This window comes from Hippocampus bargibanti, linkage group LG04 (genome assembly GCF_051943395.1).
Source record: "Hippocampus bargibanti isolate YZ-2025 linkage group LG04, ASM5194339v1, whole genome shotgun sequence".
Taxonomy (NCBI): Eukaryota; Metazoa; Chordata; class Actinopteri; order Syngnathiformes; family Syngnathidae; genus Hippocampus; species Hippocampus bargibanti.
Window position 1 is genome coordinate 33,095,781 of NC_142737.1, and position 22,356 is coordinate 33,118,136.

General features: G+C 45.2%; 2 protein-coding genes across 4 annotated transcripts in view; both read left to right on the plus strand.

Annotated features, from left to right (window-relative positions):
* Positions 1-22,356, plus strand: part of LOC148899801 (uncharacterized) — a 205,621-nt gene that overhangs the window by 126,675 nt on the left and 56,590 nt on the right. The gene's annotated exons all lie outside the window — the stretch shown is intronic.
* LOC148899803 (uncharacterized) overlaps positions 1-22,356 on the plus strand; it is an 81,163-nt gene that overhangs the window by 57,834 nt on the left and 973 nt on the right. The window contains exons 1-3 of one of the 2 annotated variants that reach the window (XM_088995302.1): positions 13,768-14,659; positions 16,769-16,936; positions 18,661-22,032. In XM_088995302.1, the coding sequence (XP_088851428.1) occupies positions 14,533-14,659; positions 16,769-16,936; positions 18,661-19,487 (1,122 nt within the window). In that variant the 5' untranslated portion in view covers positions 13,768-14,532 and the 3' untranslated portion in view covers positions 19,488-22,032. Of the gene's footprint in view, positions 1-13,767; positions 14,660-16,768; positions 16,937-18,660; positions 22,033-22,356 lie in introns of those variants that run through there. The other variant, XM_088995304.1, reaches the window with a different exon arrangement.

Genomic DNA, 22,356 nt, shown 5'->3' on the forward strand with positions numbered 1-22,356 from the left:
ATGGGTGTCTTATCCAAGACATTCTAATTGACCGTAAGCTTGACTTTTTTTGTATAAATGAGACTTGGCAAATGGCGGGAGACTTCTCCGAGCTCAATGGCGCGACTCCGCCAGGCTTTGTTTACATTTCTAAGCTCCGCCTCTCAGGCCGCGGAGGTGGTCTCGCGATAATTTACCGCAAGAACTGGAAAATCCTTCAAGTTTCACTCCAGGAAACCCTATCGTTTGAATGCCTTGCTTGTAAAATTTCTGGACCCTCATCCACCATCATAGCCACTGTATACCGTGCACCCAAACCACATTGTGACTTTCTAAAAGAATTCTCTGATGTCCTCACACACCTCTCCACCCTGTCACCAAATGTAATTATTCTCGGGGACTTCAACATCCACATGGACAATTCCACTCTTCCCCTCACTAAAGACTTCACCTCCTCACTCGACAGCTTTGGTCTCCATCAATTCTCGGACTTTCCCACCCACATAAAAGGCCACACCCTGGACCTCATTTGCATGTCTGGCCTTATCCCTAAGAATTGCACAGCTAATGAATTTCCCATAACAGACCATTTCCTGGTTTCATTCACTGTTTCCATCACCCACCCTCTCTCTCCCCAAACCCCCCGTGTCATCACATATCGCAACATCAAGGACATCAACGTTGCCACCCTCGCTGAGATGATCGCCACCCTGACTCCGGACTGCAACTCATCCCCTGATGAACTTGTTTCCCGGTACAACGTGGACCTCACGAACACCCTCAACGCCCTGGCTCCTGTAAAGTCCCGGTCTGTCCAATTCACCCGGTCTGCACCCTGGTTCACCACCCATCTCCGCTCCATCAAGTCAAAAGCTCGCCAACTTGAAAGACTTTACAGGAAGTCTGGGCTCACTACTCACAAGGACACGTACGCAACTCACCTTACCCATTACAAGGACTCTATCACATGTGCAAAAATCGCAGTATTACTCTGGACTCATTGACTCTAATCCTGGAAACTCGCGGGTCCTCTTTGCCCTCTATCACAAAATCACACAACCTCCTACCTCTCTCCCCTCACACTTCTATTCCTCTGAGACATGCAACACTCTGCTTATGTTTTTTTGGGAAAAGATCAACAAAATCCATCAGCACCTCGAGTCCTCTGCCCCCCCCCCTCTCCCAGCCTTTCTACTCCTTCCCAACGACTTTCTGCCTTTGAACTCCCCCATTCCTCTATAATCGCAGACATTATCACCAAATCCAAGAACTCCTCCTGTCAACTCGACCCCCTCCCTACTATCCTTATCAAGTCCTGCCTACCCTCTCTTCTCCCATTTTATTCTACCATTATTCACTCCTCATTATCAACTAGAATTGTTCCTATCCCACTCAAAACCCGAGCTGTCACTCCAATCCTGAAAAAACCTGGCTCAGACCCAAGCGATTTCAATAACCTACGTCCAATTTCCCACCTCCCATTCATCGCCAAAATTCTTGAAAAGACAGTTGTGTCCCAGCTTCACTCACACCTCACTCACAATAACCTGTACGAACAATTCCAGTCTGGTTTCCGCCCCCGCCACAGTACTGAATCGGCTCTCATAAAAATCACGAATGATCTTTTTATGGCAGCCGATGCCGGTTCACTCTCCATCCTCATCCTTCTCGACCTGACCTCAGCCTTTGACACCATTTCCCACCCTATCCTGCTCGACAGACTTTCCACCCTCGGCATCACACATACCCCACTCCGCTGGTTTCATTCCTATCTCTCTGATCGCTCACAATTCATCCAAATCAACTCGTTCACCTCACGGTCCTCTCCTGTGTCCTCTGGTGTCCTGGGGCCACTTCTCTTTATTATCTACCTACTTCCTCTTGGCAATATTTTCCGTAAGTTTGGCATTCACTTTCACTGCTTCGCGGATGACACCCAACTCTACCTCTCCAGCAAACCCGACGCTTCTCTTCCACCTTCATCCCTCTCACTTTGCCTCTCAGAAATTAAATCCTGGCTTTCCCATAACTTTCTCAAGCTTAACAGTGAAAAAACCGAATTTCTCCTTGTCGGTACCAAATCCACCCTCCACAAAACTAACAGTTTCTCTCTCACCATTGACAGTTCAATCGTGTCCCCCTAGGGCCCCTCAGGTCAAGAGCCTGGGTGTCATCCTCGATAGCTCACTATCTTTTCAGTGCCATATAAATAACATAACTCGGTCTGCTTATTTCCACCTCCGTAATATTAACCGTCTCCGTCCCTCGGTCACCCCTCACACCACTGCTATCCTTATCCACAGTCTTGTCACCTCCCGCATCGATTATTGCAACGCACTTCTCTTCGGTATCAACCAGAAATTTCTCCATAAACTCCAACTCGTCCAAAATTCTTCAGCCTGGATCATCACTAGAACCGCCTCCTTTCACCACATCACCCCTGTCCTCCAGCAACTCCACTGGCTACCTGTTAAACATCGTATCAAATTCAAAATACTTCTGTTTACATTCAAAGCCATCCATAACCTTGCCCCTCCTTATCTTTCTGACCTGCTTCAAATCTCTGTTCCCTCTCGGTCCCTCAGATCCTCATCCTCCCTTCACCTCTATGTGCCCTCTGCCCGTCTCACCACGATGGGATGCGGAGCTTTCAGCCGCTCTGCTCCCAAACTCTGGAATTCACTTCCACCCAACATCCGTAATATTGACTCCTCCCTATTTTCAAGGCTCACCTCAAAACCCACTTGTTTAAAATTGCCTTTAATGTCTAGTTCTATCTGCTATTTTATTACTGTATTTTCACGACCATAAGGCTCATATAAACGTCTCAGATTTTTTTCAAAATGTGCAGTGCGCCCTGTAGTGCAGTGCGCCGAATGTGCGGACGTATTAGAGACCACCATGAGGACGTAGTAGAGAACATGAGGGGAGTGCGTGGGCATGGGTTGTGTATAAAAGAACAGGTACGTATTGCTGTTCGCACAACCCTGAAAATGGCAAAGACATGGTTATGAAGCTCAGTTTAAACTGAAGGCTATCAGCTACGCCGAGGAGCAGGGGAATCGAGCCGCCGCGAGAGAATATAAAGTTAACGAGTCGATGGTTCGCAAGTGGAGGAAGCTGGAGAACGAACTCCGACAGGTGAAGAAGACTCAGCTGAGTTTTCGCGGACATAAAGCAAGGTGGCCGGAGTTGGAGGAAAGACTCGAGCAATGGATCGTCGAGCAAAGAGCGAGCGGAAGGAGCGTTTCGACTGTCACCATCCGAACGGAGAGTAACTGCAGCCGATGGTGATTTTTGAAAGAAAGACTTAGCCTAAAGAAACATTTCCAGCAGGCGTTATTATTAAGGCAAACGAAAAGGGCTGGATGGACGAGGATATGATGAAGGAGTGGCTGAGGCAGGTGTATGTAAGGAGACCGGGAGTTTTTTTTCCACACATCACCGTCACTTTTGATTTGTGACTCAATGCGAGCGCATCTCACAGACAATGTGAAGCAGAAAGTGAAGCGGATGAACGCTACGCTTGCTGTGATTCCGGGTGGGTTGACCAAGGAACTCCAACTGCTGGACATCGGTGTGAACCGGCCGTTCAAAGTGAGGCTGCGAGCGGCGTGGGAGCGATGGATGACCGAAGGAGACCACAGCTTCACGAAGAGTGGTAGGCAGCGCCGAACGAGTTACGCCACAGTTTGCAAATGGATTGTGGACGATTGGGCTAACGTGTCTGCTGGCACGGTGGTTCGAGCTTTCGGAAAAGCCGGCATTATTTCCGAGGAGCCGCACGGCACAGAAAGTAACTGACAGTGAGGAAAGCGAACCTGCCATGTTGGATTTAGCGCAACTGTTCGACTCTGTTACCGGTAATGTGCTTGTTTTTACCATGCTGACGCCTATTGAGCGATGATTACAAAATGTTCTTACTTTGTCATTAATAAATAAAGCACTACCAAACTCAGTTTTGCTCCAGATCTGTTTTTTAAATATGCCTGTATGTTGTGTAAGGCGGACGCCCGTATGGCAGTAGAGGATATGTAACAGTATATAAAACTTGCGTCCTTTCATCCGGTGCGCCCAATGTGTGTGTTAAATACAGAAATGGCACACATAAATGAGACTGCGCCTTTTCACACGGTGTGCTCTTTGGTTGTGAAAATACGGTATGTATCGTTTTACTTGTGGTTTTATTGTTATGTGCTTTGTTTTATTGTAAAGTGTCCTTGGGTGTTTTGAAAGGCGTTTGAAATAAAATGTATTATTATTATTATTATTCATATCAATTGTGAGTCACTTATTAGAACAATCATTGGTGCCTCGTATGTATGTGACATTTTTTTTGTACACTTTATAACAATTGTATCTTTTTTGTGTGTTTTTTGAACTTTGAAGTGTATAACCTCTTTTGTCTTTTTAGTACACAGTGTTTCCTATGAACCGAATGCACATCTGAAATTTCAACATGTTTATGATTCGCTGAGGTGTACCATCTTGAATGTTCACTTGGATGTCGTTCAAAATGAAGTTTGTTGATGTCAAGCCATCAAGGTGAAGGTTAGATGTGCAGCTTTCAAGTGACTAACATTACCTTACAATTCTTTGTAATTTTCAAACGAGATTGATTCTATTTTTTTATTTTTTTATTTTCTGATATGATCCAAGATGGCGCCGCGGATGGCAGCCTTGGTCACACGCTCGCTAGTATTGTTCCTGGTTTTGTCATTTTCATTTGTTTTTTGCGATCCTACGCGACTCAGTTACACGAGGGAAGAGTTACTGAGCATTGGGGAATCCACTCTTGGACTATTTTCACCGACACACCAAAATCTACAAGGTTTTTCGGGGCTGCTCGCGAGCGGCGTAGCAGCTCTGTACGGAGCTTTGAGACGCCGGCGTAGGAGGGGGAAGCGAGCCGGCGTGCTCGTCAAGCTACGGCAGCGTAGATTTCGAACGCGGCTCCCATCGATCCACCTCGCTAATCTACGCTCACTACCAAACAAGATGGACAAACTTCTGCTTCTCACAAAAACCAATAAAACATTTGCACGCTCTGCTGCGCTGTGCTTCACTGAGACTTGGCTTAGTGACCGCCACCCGGATTCCGCACTACACCTACCCGGATTCCGTCTCCTTCGGGCCGACCGTGATACGGAGCAATCGGGGAAATCCAAAGGCGGTGGACTATGCTTCTACATCAACGAAGACTGGTGCACCGATGTCACGATGCTCGACGCACACTGCAGCCCTGGTTTGGAATTGCTGTCTCAACTGCAACCCATTCTACTCGCCACGTGAGTTCTCTTCCTTTATTCTCGTTGCCGTGTACATCGCGCCACAAGCTAATGCTAACGCGTGTATACAAACGCTAGCGGACCATGTAAACCAGGGGTGCTCACACTTTTTCAGCGTACGAGCTACTTACAAAAACTACCAAGTCAAAATGATCTACCCACGACAAAAATGCAAAACATAATTATTTTCAAATGTTTTAAGGATTCTTTGTATGTTCAATGTATGTTGATGTACCTTGCATTACTGAATAAGCCAATATTGCACAACACACATAATAACTACATATACATCACATAATAAATAACTATTAACATTTTTATGTAATTACCTGAGTTTACTTTGATGACTTGCACTGAATTGAATCAGCCAGGGATGCATAGTCCGGACAGTAGCTGCTGACAGCCAGCCTCAAGCACATTTCCAAATGTTCATCATTCATGGTGGAACGGTATTTGGACTTAATGATTTTCATGTAGGAAAAGGCTGTGGTGGAGCCGAATAATGCAGTCAAGGAGGTAGCACATTTCCTCAAGTTGGGGTACTTTTCCTGTGTGAGTAAGTTACAGAACTGTCCAAGTCTGAACAATGAGTCAGCTGCCTCAACGAATGCTTCTTTTACCATCTCTCCGTCTTGGAAGGACTTATTGTTTTTAACGATGGCGTGACTCACTCGGAAAGATGCTTCTGTGGCGACTTTCGCTTTTTAAGTATGTTGAGTGAAAAATGACTGCTGTCCGGGCAACTGGGATTTTAGTTCGTCCACCGTTCTCTTTCTCAGCTGGCTTTTCGGCGGGAAGTCAATGTCGTATTTTCCATGAACAGTCCGAAAATGACGCTCCACATTTTCCCATTCCGTATGAAAGGAATATGTTTTGCCCACTTACTTGGTCCCGGTTTCTCACTCATTTTGATCACCATATGTTTTAGCAAGGGCTTAAAATCTGAGGTAATTCGCTGACTAGCTTGTAAATTTTGCTGCGTTTAGCGCCATTGTTTACGCATGCACGGCGACCTAAAGGTAAAAATTCAGTTGTCATCTGAATGGTTGGTTGCCCTGTATGTCAATCAAGTGACGGGACGTTTGATAGGCTGACAAATGTTGTTTTTACCGTCACGCTGCGATCGACAAGTACTACCTCCGCGATCGACCAGTTGATCGCGATCAACGTAATGAGCACCCCTGATGTAAACCAACTCGAACTAAAATATCCAGAATCACCCCTGATCATTTTGGGTGATTTTAATCAAACACGTTTAAACCGTGAACTTCCCAAATATAAGCAGCATATTGACTGTTTCACCAGAGAAGGAAACATTCTAGATCACTGTTACACAGGACTCAAAGGTGCATACCGGTCTGTTGCGCATGCAGCATTGGGTCTTTCTGACCACTATTTAATGCACTTAATTCCCACATACAGACAGAAACTCAAATGAGTAAAACCGGTAGTCAAGACAGTTAAAAAATGGACAGATGAAGCGAAGTTAGCGTTACAAGAATGCTTAGACTGCACTGATTGGAGCGTCTTTGAAACTTCAACGGGGACATTGGATGAATACACAGACACTGTAACATCATACATTAGTTTCTGTGAGGACATGTGTGTACCAACAAAAGGCTTCTGCTCATTCAACAACAACAAGCCATGGTTCATTTCCAAACTCAGGGAGCTTAGGAAAGAGAAAGAGTCCGCATTTAGAAGAGGCGATCGAGCGCTTTACAAACTCGCCCGAAACAGGCTGACAAAGGAAATTAACATCGCAAAGAAAAGTTATGCGGAGAGGCTTAACAAACAGTTCTCCGCTAACGACTCTGCATCAGTGTGGAATGGCCTGAAAGCAATAACAAATTATCGTTTACCATCACCCCAAGCAGTGTACGACAATGGTCTGGCTGATGACCTTAATACATTCTTTTGCCAATTTGAAAAGGGAACCCCCATTTCCCTCATATGCCCACCATTACCAGAAACTACCGTATCTCCGCCCTCTGCCCTACAGATCCACGAACTGGACGTGCGACGGCTCTTCAAGCAGCAGAAGAATCAGAATCATCTTTATTGCCAAGTATGTAGAACACACAAGGAATTTGTTTCCGGTAGAAGAAGATCAAGAAAGCTGCGGGACCTAACAGAGTGTCTCCCTCCTGCCTGAAAGTCTGCGCTGACCAGCTGGCTCCGGTCTTCACACGAATCTTCAACAGATCCTTGGAACAGTGTGCAGTCCCATCCTGCTTCAAACAGTCGACTATCGTACCAGTTCCAAAGAAACCAGCACCCTCGGGATTGAACGACTACAGACCTGTCGCTCTGACGTCTGTGGTCATGAAGTCCTTTGAACGCCTCGTGCTGAACCACCTAAAGAACATCACCAGACCTCTGCTAGATCCTCTTCAGTTTGCCTACCGGGCAAACAGGTCTGTGGAGGATGCAGTCAACATCGGACTGCACCACATCCTCGACCACCTTAACAACACAGGAACCTACGCAAGGATCCTGTTTGTGGACTACAGCTCTGCGTTCAATACCATCATCCCAGAACTCCTCATCCCCAAACTTCTCCAGCTTGGAGTTTTCCCTACGATCTGCCAGTGGATCCTCAGCTTTCTGACAGAACGGACACAACAGGTCAGACTAGGGAAAATATCCTCAACACGAACCACGAGCACTGGAGCCCCACAGGGATGCGTCCTCTCTCCATTGCTCTTCTCTCTCTACACGAACGACTGCACCTCAACGCACCCAGCTGTCAAATTCATAAAGTTCGCAGACGACACCACGGTCATCGGTCTCATCAAAGACGGCGACGATTCTGCGTACCGACAACAAGTGGAGCAGCTGGAGCTCTGGTGCAGCCGTCACAACCTGGAGCTGAACACGCTCAAGACAGTTGAGATGATGGTGGACTTCAGGAAACATCCATCACCACAGCTACCCCTCACACTATCCAACTGCCTGGTGTCAACCGTTGAGACCTTCAAGTTCCTGGGAATCACAGTCTCCCAAGACATGAAGTGGGAGGTCAACACCAACTCTATCCTGAAAAAGGCCCAACAGAGAATGTACTTCCTGAGGCTGCTAAAGAAGCATGGCCTGCCACAGGAGGTGCTGCAACATTTCTACACGGCTGTCATCGAATCCATCCTGTGTTCTTCCATCACCGTTTGGTTCGGGGCCGTCACAAAAATGGATAAAATCCGACTTCAACGGACAGTTAGGACGGCGGAAAAAATCATTGGCACCGCCCTACCCACTCTCGAGGACTTGCACACTGCCAGAATCCAAACTAGGGTGCGGAAAATCATACTGGACCCTCCGCACCCTGCCCACCACCTTTTCCAGCTACTCCCCTCAGGCAAGCGCTACCGATCCATGCGCACCAAATTCAGCAGACATTTAAACAGCTTCTTCCCCCAAGTCATTAACTCTTTGAACAGTAGCCCAAATTGAACTGTTTAGTGCCGCTTTGCAATTTTTTTGATGATGATACTAGTGCAGCGTGTTCGACCGTAAACAAATTCCTTGTGTGTTCTACATACTTGGCAATAAAGATGATTCTGATAGATGGTTTGAAAGGGGAGTAAAAGAAGCGGTTTTCACAAAACAACAAAATCCTTCACTTAACCGATATGGTGGGGCGAAACGGGCGATCAACAACACTGTTCCCATTAAAGTCAAGTGAGTAATAACACCGTCATGCCTGTTTATGTTTATCGTTGTACTAAATTCATCCTGTCTACTTGATAACTAATGTTAAGCAGATTCCTTACTTACAGACAGTGTATTGTCGGTGTTCAAATACCTGACATGTTTCGGCGACTACTTCCGCCTTCGTCAGAGTGTCACGGATGTTGCTGTGACGCGCCATTTTCAGCTGGTGTTGCTATGAGGGCGTGACCTACCTGTCAGAACTGACAGGCAAGCCACGCCCCCCGCTGTCCGCTCGTCCCTCCAGGATGCTGCTCCAGGTAGTAGAGAGCATGTAAGCTCCCTCATCCCTGTTGATGGTCCTTGGTCCTCGCTTTCGGATTTCGCGGACAGCGGGGGGCGTGGCTTGCCTGTCAGTTCTGACAGGTAGGTCACGCCCTCATAGCAACACCAGCTGAAAATGGCGCGTCACAGCAACATCCGTGACACTCTGACGAAGGCGGAAGTAGTCGCCGAAACATGTCAGGTATTTGAACACCGACAATACACTGTCTGTAAGTAAGGAATCTGCTTAACATTAGTTATCAAGTAGACAGGATGAATTTAGTACAACGATTACGCGAAAGTTTTGGAGAGACATGCGTCAAGGAGTTTCGCCTCCTCGAAAAGCTATCAAGGAAACGGGCTCGCTATCGAAACCACCTGAGATTCAACCTGCGCTGCCGGGACGAAGAAGTCGTTCCGGCCAGTCTGAGGATTAAAAACCCGATCCCAACCAGGAACGCGGAAAGAATCATCAAAAAGGTGCGGATGACTCTGATGAAAGAACGAATACGATGCACAGCAAACAAACTCAATAACATTAGCAGTGATCTACAGCGGCAAACGGAGCAATTCGAACTCCGGTTCCCCCTGGACAATTACACAAAAACAACGCTACACGGACAACTTCACAACATACACGAACAGGAATTCACCGCGACCAAAAACCGACACATCCGGAAATTAGACAAACTCATCACGCAAAAGAAAAAGGCCGAATCAAACACATTTCAGACAAACGACAAATGGATACATAACATGTCACGCCACAACCTCACACAAGCAGAACGCAGCATATTATCAAAAGGTCTCAACTACGCAGTCACCCCCAAAAAAATACCATACGACGATTTCATTCTCGCAACGGAATTAGCGTGTGAAAAAATACAGAACCCAGGACAAAAAGCAGCACTACGCAATGAAATAGCAGGCATTTTAAAAACGGCCAAACCACCACCCAGCAATATTACCAAAGAGGAAGCAAGAGCCATGATAACACTATCAAAAAACAAAGACATCACAATACTCCCCGCAGACAAAGGCAGAACAACAGTTATTATGGACACAGAAAAATACGAAAAACAGATGCAGCAGTTATTACAGGACGACGCCTATGAAATATTAAAGAAAGACCCAACAGAAGAAAAGAAAAACAAACTTAAAGCACTACTCAAACCCCTATTAAACGAAAATAAAATAAACAAAGAGTCGTACAACCACCTGGTACCTACAGCAAACATCATCCCCAGGATTTACGGCACGCCAAAAATACATAAACCCGATGCACCCCTCCGCCCCATAGTAGACAGCATCGGATCAGTCACATACAACCTCTCCAAAGCACTATCGGAAATAATAAAACCGCTACTGGGACACACGGACCAACACTGCGAGAACTCAAAGCAACTCGCCACAGAACTCGCCACCATAAAATTACAGAAAGACGAAATGTTCATATCACATGATGTCACCTCACTTTTCACAAAAACACCCACCAAAGCCACCATTCAGATAGTACAGGACAGACTCAAAACAGACAGGACACTCAAAAAACGCACAAATCTTACAGCACAAGACATAACCCAGCTACTTCAATTCATAGCCACATCCACATATTTCCAATACAAATACACCATATACAGACAAAAAGAAGGGTTCGCCATGGGGGACCCACTCTCTGCCATCATGTGTGGATTCTTCATGGAGGACCTGGAACAGAAAGCACTTTCAACAGCCCCGGAAATATACAAACCAACACTATGGAAACGGTATGTGGACGACATCTTGGAAAAAATCAAAACAGGACATACGCAACAGCTTACTGAACACCTCAACTCCATAGACACCACAGGCAGTATCAAGTTCACCCATGAAGAAGAAACAAACCACTCCATCGCCTTCTTGGACTTGAACATACACCACACGGACAACGGGGACATCAAAATAAAAGTACACAGGAAACCTACACATACTGACCAATATCTCCTTTGGACATCTGAACACCCCACCATTCATAAGTTGTCAGTCGTCAGAACATTACATGAACGCACCACAATAATCACGGACCCGGAAGACAAAACACAGGAGGAAAAACATACACAACACGCACTGAAAAAATGCCAATATCCCCAGTGGGCAATAACTAAAGGGGCAGAGCAGGTCAAAAACAAAAACAACACAAGACAGGGAAGAAAGAAAAAGCAAACAAACAAACAAGAACACAGAGCAATGGTAACACTACCGTACATAAGAGGAATCACAGAACGCATACAAAGGGCACTGAGGAAACACAACATAAACACACCGGTCAAACCACACACAACTCTCCGTCAAATCTTGGTACACCCAAAGGACAAAATACTCCCGGAAAACAAATGTAACTCAATATATGAAATCCCATGCAAGTCATGCAATAAATCATACATCGGGGAGACAGGAAGGAGTTTCAATACAAGAAAAAAAGAGCACAAGAACGAGTGCGAGAAGGAGACGGCAACAATCCAAACAAGAGCAATAAAAGAACAAGCACAACAGGAGCACCATAAATCAGCCATCACGGACCACTGCAAAAGAGAGAACCACATCATGGACTGGGAGAAGGCCAGAGTCATCCGCACCGAAGACAACAAACATCAGCGCTGGATCAGGGAGGCCATTGAAATCCGAAAGCGAGGACCAAGGACCATCAACAGGGATGAGGGAGCTTACATGCTCTCTACTACCTGGAGCAGCATCCTGGAGGGACGAGCGGACAGCGGGGGGCGTGGCTTGCCTGTCAGTTCTGACAGGTAGGTCACGCCCTCATAGCAACACCAGCTGAAAATGGCGCGTCACAGCAACATCCGTGACACTCTGACGAAGGCGGAAGTAGTCGCCGAAACATGTCAGGTATTTGAACACCGACAATACACTGTCTGTAAGTAAGGAATCTGCTTAACATTGTTTATGTTTATGTTTGATATGTATGCATCTGGTGCTAACCCGGCCCATGTGACAATTTTTTAAGTCTTTTAAGGCCTCTTCCTCTTCCTTTTTAATGTGGAGGACTTGTGGATAGTCCAAAGCGGAGCTCTCCGATTTCACGTCTCCAATTAGCTGATTCACAACTGAAAGAAAGAAAGAAGAGAGAGAGTGATGTTGTGGAAGCGGGTTCGGTAAATGACATTCACATTGGCTCCAGTATCCAATTTGAATTTGAGATGAATGTCCTCCACTTTCAGTGCAGTGATCCAAGCTTTTTCTCCTCTTTCATCTTTTATAGCATGCACATAAAGTTCCTCCACTTCATAATGAGCATCTACTGCACCTACCTTGCCTTTCATTTCTTGGTTCCTGCAGCAACGAGCAAAGTGATTTGCTTTGTCGCAGTTTTTACATATTTTCCCATATGATGGACACTGCTTTGGGGGATGTTGCGTAGCACGAGTACAATAATTTTGTTTGAATATCCTGTTTTTATTGGGTTGTCTCACTCTTGCTTTCATATCTGCAGTCTTGTTTTTGTTTTTCTTTAGCCTGTGATTTAACATTCTCAGCGACTCTACACAGTGCTAAGGCTTTTTCCAGGTCCAGATCTGATTCTCTGAGTCGCCTTTCTCTCAGTTTATTGTCTGTAATGCCACACACTATTCTGTCTTTGATCAGTGATTCTGTTAATCCACCAAACTCACATGTCTTTGATCTGTTTCTCATCTCATTTGGTCACTAGTTTCTCCAACTGTCTGTACACATGTGAAGAATCTGTACTTTCAAACGTCACATTGCATTTCTGAATGCAGTAAGCTTCAAACGTTTCCTTTATTTTTGAAAGCTTCATCTTGTCATCTTCAGCATCAAATGTGAAGTTATTGTAGACCTCTAGAGCTTCCTCTCCCACAACGTGCAATAACATGCATGCTTTCATCTTCACATGGCTTTCATCAGCTCCAATCGCAAACAAATACAGTTCAAAACGTTGCTTAAATCGCTTCCAGTTTTCAACCACGTTACCTGTTAGCTGCAGAGCTGTCGGTGGACGAAAAGCTTCCATTTTTGCCGTTTTCTGCCGGGGGTTGTGCTCAATGTCTTATTCTTTTTCCACCGTGGAATCTTCCGGTCCAAGTCCTTTTATCGTCCTCTTGTCTTCCAGACCAATTCTGACACCGTGTGTTGCTTTGTGTAAGCGGGATCGGTAAATGATACAACTTCTGGAGAGAGTTGAGGTTCTTTCGTTGGAGGCAGAAGACAATTGATGTGTGCCTCTCGTAGGCTCTCATTAGACTGACTTGCAGCAGCGGGCATGCTCCTTTGGTCTATAGCCAGGCATCACTAGTCGAACAAGCAAATACGATCTGTTCACATCATTTCATGAGCTGCGACATGCATCCCAACATCCATTCTCTGATTCAAGTTTCCAAACGAAGATTTTTTATTTTATTGATTTGGATGATTATTTTAATATAACATCTGATCAGAACGACAGTCCCATTGTTCGATACCTGAGGTGGTTTTGTGTGCCTTCGGGGGGGGGGGGGGGGGGTATTTAATAGTAGTTAATAGTTTTGATTGAGCGTTTATGTTGACTTTTTTCCTGTCTCTTCTTCGTGCTATTCTGAGACCGTTGTCATTATTTCTGGGTGAACGCGTCGTTGCCTGAATTATTTATTTAAAATCCAAACCGTTGACGGCGTAAAATACTGTAATGCCCCTCGGCGTGATAAAGGATGCGCACAGCCGTTGGCACAGCTGGTCAGGCTTTTATTAAGCAAACGTTGCAGTTAGCACAATCATACCGGAGTTGTTGTTACGCCACAACTCACGCGCAGTCCTCTCTCTCGCTCTCTCGCGGACTTCTCCTTCAGGTCCTCCCTTCTGTCCGTGACGTAATCTCTCCCGACTAGCCCTGCCCCCAAACATGCAACTCACAAGCCCCGGACGTTACAATACTTTTATTTCGAAGGTGGTGAACGGCGTTTACTGTGGACGGATTTCCGGGATGCAGAGTAGTCACCATTGCTGACTTGATGCAAGCTGCGACTGCGGTCCAAAACGCGGTCGACACCCGTTGACCAAATTCTCACGAATTTGTCGGCGGCGTGCTCAAAACGACCACTCGGAGCACCCACCTCTATCTTGCTCTGTGTGAACCTCATTCGTTGAAGCTTGTGTCCGATTAAAGTCGTCTCGGTCTCGGTTGGACTTTCTAGGCCTCGTTTAGCTTAGCCGAGTTGCTAGCAGCTAACAAAGAGGCCCTCGTGCTCAACGCATCGCTCCGCAGAGATCGTAAGCGAAATATTTTGGAACTGTCGTGTGAACAATGTACGCAAGAAGGACGCCAGAAGACGAGAAGGACCTTTGTGCAGAAAAAGAGGACCACAAGGGACAACGTCAACTCCAGGACGCCATTTGGAGGATGCAGCCAAGAATTGTTCTTCACAGATTAGGTTGGCTCTTAACTGCTTGTCTCGCTTGTCTCGCAAGTCTTTTTGAGCATGCTTCGTGTATTGTTTTTTTTTTTTTTTTTTTTTTTTGCACACACGCGCTCAAATAAGTAACATACACTAGCTGTAGGAAATCACAAGTGAAAAGGCACAAAGCTCTCATCACATATTTATTGAATCAAACGTCTCGAAACTTGTGCGACATCAGGACTTTTGTTTCTGACCAAACCGATTCTGACACGAAGTGGCTCTTGTAATGGATGGATGGATTTGCCTTTATTAGTCTCGCAGTGGAGAAATTTACATTTCACAGCAGCAAAGTGATGAATGATATGAATGAGTGATGTGCTCTTGGAGCCGGATCTTTGAAGTGAACGAAGAGAGCCGGTTCCTAACAAGGAGCCGACTTTTTTTGTCCTCTATTCCCCGCCCCCGGTCCTCGGTTAAATCTGCATGTGATTGGTCGATATCCATTGTAGAGGATGATGGGGAGAATTACAGACACGCAGCAGTGAGGAGAGGGGGTGGGGGGTTTGGGTAGACAGGTGGACAAATATTATTATATTATGCTGTTATTATTATTCAATTATGATATTTTTTACTTTTGTGTATGAGGAGAGCCTTATTTATATGAAAAGCAAATTAGTGACAGCTGATCATCAGACCAGAGTAACCAAAGTGAAAGTTATTGTGTGTGCGCGCGCGGCGCGCGCTTGGTAAAGACATGATTGGGTAATTTCACATCTTGACGTCACCTGCGAACGAACTAATCATGCGAGACCCGGAGGTTGTCACGCCTTTTATGAGCATGCGCGGAATAAATGTTTGTTGAGTTCCCAGACCAATGATTGACACAGCTGTGCGTCATTATTCTCTCGTGAGTATTAGCCATCGTGAAGGTAAACTGCCATCTTGGTGACTTTTGAAACGCTAGGACTGCTGCAGGAATGTCCAGCGCTACAGTTGTCGTTGAATGATTTATATCGAAGCCATTAGATTTCGACGTATTCATCTCAATCCATTGTTGAGCATATTCAGATGACGTCCCTTAACTGCTGTTGATTTCACGGGGTGCAATAGCATGGCGTGTCCACCAGAGAGCGATGACGTGCCTTGCTGCCAATTGATTCGGCGGAGAGCGTCTACATCCATTGTTGAATAGTGGCCAAAACAAACATGCGGATCAAACCTCTAAAGATGGAGGACACTGATTTGCTGTGGCGACCCCTTGAAAGGAAAAGCTGAAAGGAAAAGATTTGATGTACTTCGACCACTGTTGATTCGACGGTGTGCGCTGCAACATCAGAATCATCTTTATTGCCACGTATGTAGAACACACAAGGAATTTGTTTCCGGTCGAACACGCTGCACTAGTATCATCAAAAAATTGCAAAGAGGCATGCATCCCAACATCGGTTATCCGATTCAAATTTCCAAACGAAGGCCGTATTTTGTATTTTATTTATTTGGTGGTTTTTATTCATCTGACGTTGGATCAGAACGACAGTCCCATTGTTCGATACCTGGGGTGGTTTTGTGTGCCTTCTACCTGGTCTGGTTGCAGTGGGGTTGTTTTTATTTAATAATGTAAAATTGTCAGTTTTGATTTAGCGTTTATGTTGCCTTTTTTTCTGTCTCTCCTATATGCTATTCTCAGAATAAGAATACCTTTATTCGTCCCACAATGGGGGAAAAACTGAGACCGTTTTCATTCTGTCTGGGTGAACGCGTCATTGCCTGAATTATTTGTATTATTTTAAATCCAAACCGCTGACGGCTTAGAATGCTATTATTTCGAAGGTGGTGAACGGCGTTTACTGTGGACAGATGTCCGGCATGCAGTTTTCACAATTGCTGACTTGAGCAAGCTCGGACTGTGGTCCAAAACGCGGTTGATACCCGTTGACCAAATTCTCCCTAATTTGTCGGCGACGTGCTCAAAACGCCCACTCGGAGCGCCCACCACTATCTTGCTCTGTTAGAACATCTTTCGTTGAAGCTTGTGTCCGATTACAGTCGTCTCGATGTACATTGTACTTTTGAATGTAGTTCAGAAGTTGTATCATTTACCGAACCCGCTTACACAACAACACTCTCTCTTCTTTCTTTCAGACGTGAATCAGCTAATCAGAGACGTAAAAATGGAGAGTTCCGCTTTCGACTATCCACAAGTCTCCCACATTAAGAAGGAAGAGGAAGAACACAATGTCAGCAGTTTGCCGCAAGATGGCGTCTCCGATGAGAGTGTCGACGACCGACTTCCACCACCCGATTGTGAAGGTAACGACACATACTCCAAAAAATGGTGGCTGTGAAGTCGCAGGTGCAAAGAACATTTTCAGCAGCTCGATTCTGAGCATGTTTTAGGATCATACTACTTCTTTTCATTTGGGATTTTTCTTTCAAGGGGTTGCCACAGCAAATCAGTGTCCTCCATCTTCAAAGGTTTTATCCGCATGTTTGTTTTGGCGAAGATTTTACGTCTGATGCCCTTCCTGACACAACCTTCTATATTTATCCGGGCCTGGAACCGGCACAAGAAGACTTATGTCCCTTTGTGGCTACAGAACAAGCAACTCGCTCAGTAAATTTCGATTTTAATGTGGATTGAAATTTTTAGAGAAGGGGAAAAAAGTCTGAGAAGAGACAACATACCAGAGAACAACCCTCTCAGTGCTGAGTTTGCCGTAAAAGTGACATCATTGAATGCTCTACGTCTTGCAGAGAGTACGTAAGGGACGAAAAAATGGATGCCATTTTGTTGTTAGACGAACGGGCTCGTTTGCGAACGACACATCACTCATTGAGGCAGTTCCGTGTGTATCCTGAAAAAAGTTTGTATGCCAAGGTTAAATTTTCATAAATTTAACATTCGTAAACCGAAAAGTTCGTAAGCCAAAGGGTTTAAACCGAGGTATCACCGTAGTTTTGAAGAGGAAAGCATAAATGTTTTCGATCAATTAAAGAAGTCTTCTCAATTCGAGCCGTAAGCGACGAAACTGGTGAAGGACACGACATATGAAGCTCAGTGAATAAGCAATATAGCATCAACTTCCGTGATATGTGGCATATAAGGACACGAATAACAAATAATAAGCTACAAGATGTCAACATCAATGCAGATTGTTTAATGGTTGTGCATGCAAAACGCTGTTTCAACTTTCAAGATGAAGAATTACGAACTTGCGTATGAATGACAGTGGTTGTCCATCGCTAACTCCACTTAGCTCCTCGTTCCAGCAGCTGAATGTTTGTCCGACAGGTTTGCTCCACGATTATGACTATTGCTCTCCTTCACCACTAGAAAGACGCAACTTTCTACCCATTGGCTGTGAGGATGACAGCGGTTATCCAAGCGGGGATTCGCGCACTCCGGGGAGCTCCTCGGCTGGCACTACACTGCTCTGCTGTGTTGGAGATGCTGCATTCTTTGTCCGCTAGGAATTTGTGTCAACTTACACCTTCTTTATGCGTGTTACCGCAATTGGCTGCAACACGATTCACCGTCACATTATTTATGTAGTTTTCCTTCCAATTTCGCGATTAGCACTGTTTTCAGATGAAAAAAGTACCCAAAATGTATTGTGTGTCGCTTTTTCGGTCAGGGGCATTCCCTCCGTCAAGTCAGTTAGGGCATCATCATTAACTTAAAAACAAGACTTCATGAATATTCAGTGCAAGTCTTAAAACATAAGATATAGCTATATGCGGTGGAATCTTTGTAAAATGCGCGAATAAGAAGTAATTTGAAGTCATTTTACAAATTATGGATGCAACTTGTCCGGAGGTGTCGGTTGTCCTTTAAAGTGTCTTTGAGTGTGATGAAAAGCGCTTTCACATCATCAAATGTATTATCTGTATCATATTGGACTTGGGTTCAGCGAGCAAATTGAAATGGGAGAAGGGGGACCACAGGGGAACGTCGAAGGGCCACTTTTGATTCTGGAACGGATTATGGTCGAAAACCCAAGTTTGACTGTATTTGCGTCACTTGCGTCTCACAGATTTCCCGCGGATAATCGGCGGTCTGGAAGAAACTCCCCCTCGGCCGCCGTGGGGGCACTCCGGTTTGGAGCCGGAGCGTCCGCGGAGCTCCTCCCATTTTGAGGCCGATGTCAGCCCGACCGGCGGCCGCCTGAAAAGCAAAGTGGGGGAAGACGAAGCGCCCGAGTGGTCTGAAGGATCGCCACCAGACGACCACCTGGCGCCAATATCGGACGACACAGACGGGCAAGACGAGGACGAAACGTGCCCAGGCTTTCCAAAAAAGGTGCCCGGCAAGAAAAGGTCCCGCAATCGGCAAAAATGTCCCGCCCCCAAGAAGTGTTTCTGCTGCTCCGTTTGCGGTAAAAAGTTCACTTCCAATTCCCAGTTGAACAGACATGTGAAAACCCACACGGGAGAAAAATCCTATAGCTGCTCTGATTGCGGCAAGGCCTTTTCTCAGAAGGGAAACATGGAGGTCCACATGAGGACGCACACGGGAGAAAAACGCTTCGGATGCTCTACTTGTGGCCGGACCTTCGCCGAAAAGGGAAAGCTGGTCACGCACATGATGACGCACACCGGCGAAAAACCCTTCGGATGCTCCTTTTGTGGCCGGACTTTCGCCCGAAAGGCAACGCTGGTCACGCACATCATGATGCACACGGGCGAAAAACCCTTCGGATGCTCCACCTGTGGTCGGACCTTCACCCGAAAGGAAACGCTAGTCTCGCACATGCGAAGCCACACGGGAGAAAAGCCCTACAGTTGCGGAGTGTGTCGCAAAAGGTTCGCCCATAAGTGCCGTTTGGCTTCGCACATCCGCACGCGCCACGCCAACAAGTAAAGCACACGGACTGACCGGCGCTCGGCGAGCAAGGGTGGCTTTCGTGCACACGGTAACTCCGTGCGCTTCTCTGAAGTCCAAATCGCATCAAAGACCTTCGCCAAAGGGTCGCAGCGGCAGCAGAATTTTGAAACAGTCTTCAAAGTAGGAGCGTGCAAATATGTTCCCGCCTGGTGGGAAAATAATCAAAGTGGAGAGAAGAGCAAAGTAGTTTCAAAACAGCATTTGGTTGATTGTTTTTCATTCATTATTTTTTTTAACTTAAAAATACGTTCCCGTTTCCTTGTAAAAGACTACGTGCACTTCCGATATATTTAGCGGCCCTACAGTTTGTCTTTGATAAAAGGGCCTCCCACAAGCTGAACATCACCGCGGGGCAGTTCCATCTCATGCAATATGGCGGAAGCTCACACGTGTTACCGCAACTGTGAGGCGTCTCTCGGGGATTCTCGTGAGTCGCAAAGCGACGTCGACAGAACGAGGCCTGAGTTAGGCGAGCAGACGCCGCTTCTTGTCTGGGAATTCCAGCTCCCTTCTGAGAGCCGATTCTTTTGGCTCGGCTCACTAAGAAGATCCGGCTCTTTTAGCTCCCAAATGGCTCCTCATTTTTTTTGTTGCTTAAATTGATTAACTCCAAAAAATAATGTCAAATAATGTAATAAATTATCTGAAAAACGAATTACTCATGTAAAAATAATACGCTATATCAAATATTTTTATTTATATGGCTTGATTTATATGTGCACAGTTAGTGGATACTAACTTTCACTTTCCCTGTGGTTCCTCTGGTCCGATGATCAGCTGTCACTAATTTGCTTTTCATATTAATAATTCTATAATCCCAACTAGTAAAATTGATCATCATCGAATAATAATCACAGCATAATGTGATCACATTTGTCCATGTACTGTGCTCCCAAGCATTTTCGGGAGTTCGACTTGACTCAAGAAAAGGTTGAAAGTGACGCCAACTGCAGTGCGTGTCAGCAAGATTTTTCCATTGAACAAATGTGGTTTAATAAATACATTCATTTTGTGGATCTCAGCTGATATGATAATTAATTGTTGTCAAAGATGTGATTTGATATGATTCATATCAATTGTGAGTCATTTATTTGAACAATCCTTGGTGCCTCGTATGTACATGATGACACTTTTTTGTACACTTTATTACGATTGTATCTTGTGTTTTTTTTTTACTTTGAAGAGTATATACTACGGAGCCCCTAAGGCACAGGTGTCAAAGTCAAGGCCCGCGGGCCAAATCCGGCCCGCCACATCGTTTTTTTCGGCCCGCGAAAGCAAATCAAAATTCCATGATGATTGCTAAAATCTGAGCCAAAATTTCATATTTTTGGATGTCAACCACAATAAAAGTCATTATTCTTGACTTCAGATTTGAAAACGAGTTATTCATTAATTTGCTGTGTGCTCTATATGTAATATTTGAAGGGATTTAAACATTCTAATGGGTTCCCCAAATTCATAACGGCCCTCGAGAGGAAACCATTACTACAATGTGGCCCGCGGCAAAAAATGACTTTGACACCCCTGCCCTAAGGGGACATCGAAGAAAAAAAACACTTTGCGAGATCTCGCAATACTTTTGCAAGATCTTGCATTCTTTGCGAGATCTCGCAATCTTTTTTAAAAAAATACGCGTACATGTACTTCCGGTTCATCGTCAGTGTAACCGAAAACAACAAACATGGAGCCTTTTCACCCGTTCGTTCCTTTAATCCAGTTTTACTTTAAAATTGGTTTGAAATACCAAGATATAAAATCTGTTCTTGTGATTAAACACGGCTTACTAATAAGTGAAAGACATTTGAAGCGAGTGGTGAACAAAAGTGGACTATTTCGTCGAAAAACGTTTGATGACTTGGGCGTCTTGGTTGACTTTATTCACAGCCAGTTGCAGCATTCTGGACAACTACACGGTTACAGGTGGATGTACAGTAAGTGCAGAGAACATGGGCTTCTTGTCAGGAAAGAGGATGTTCGTCTGGTCCTGAAAGAGTTGGATCCGAGAGGAGTGTCTTTAAGGCAAGCAAGACGTCTGAGACGACGAAACTACTTCTCGAAATGGCCGAATTTTATTTGGCATATGGATTCATATGACAAACTGAAACCTTTTGGAATTTGCATCAATGGGGCTATTGATGGTTTTTCAAGGAAAAAGATGTGGCTCAATGCCTACACAACAAGTAGTGACCCGAAGTTAATTGGAGGTTACTACATTGAAGTTGTGCACCGTTTGGGAGGTTGTCCTCGAATCGTTCGAGCTGATTTGGGGACTGAAAAAGGTTATGTTAAAGGCTTCCAGCGTTTCCTGATGCCCATACCGCCAGGCAGCACCCTTGACAGTTACTTGGATGGAGCCAGCATCGCCAATCAAAGAATTGAATATTGGTGGGGGTTTCTTCGCAGCCAATGCATGGAATTCTGGTTATCACTCTTCAAAGACCTCAGAGACAATGGCTTCTTTGATGGTGGATTTCTGGACAAAAGCATCCTGCAATTTTGTTGCATGGGACTTATTCAGGTGAGTTCATATTTTCTGTAGCTGCATTTATGAAATATGTATTTTTGTATTTGAGAGGGTGTTGATGGGACACAAAAGAAGGTAAATAATCAGATAGTGGAAAGAAGATAGTGGTCTGTGTGTGTGGGGACATGGGGTGAAGGTGAAATGATCAAGGTAAACAAAGATGAAGGAAAAGTGGGGATGGGCAGAGTAGTAAACATGAGAGTGACGAGTGTAAGGTAGAAAAGAGGGAGCAGGGAGAGAAAAGCAGTCTCATTCTATAATTTCTTGCTCATAAGAGCTGCTATGACTGTGCAACTCTTCCTAAATCTGTCTGTATAT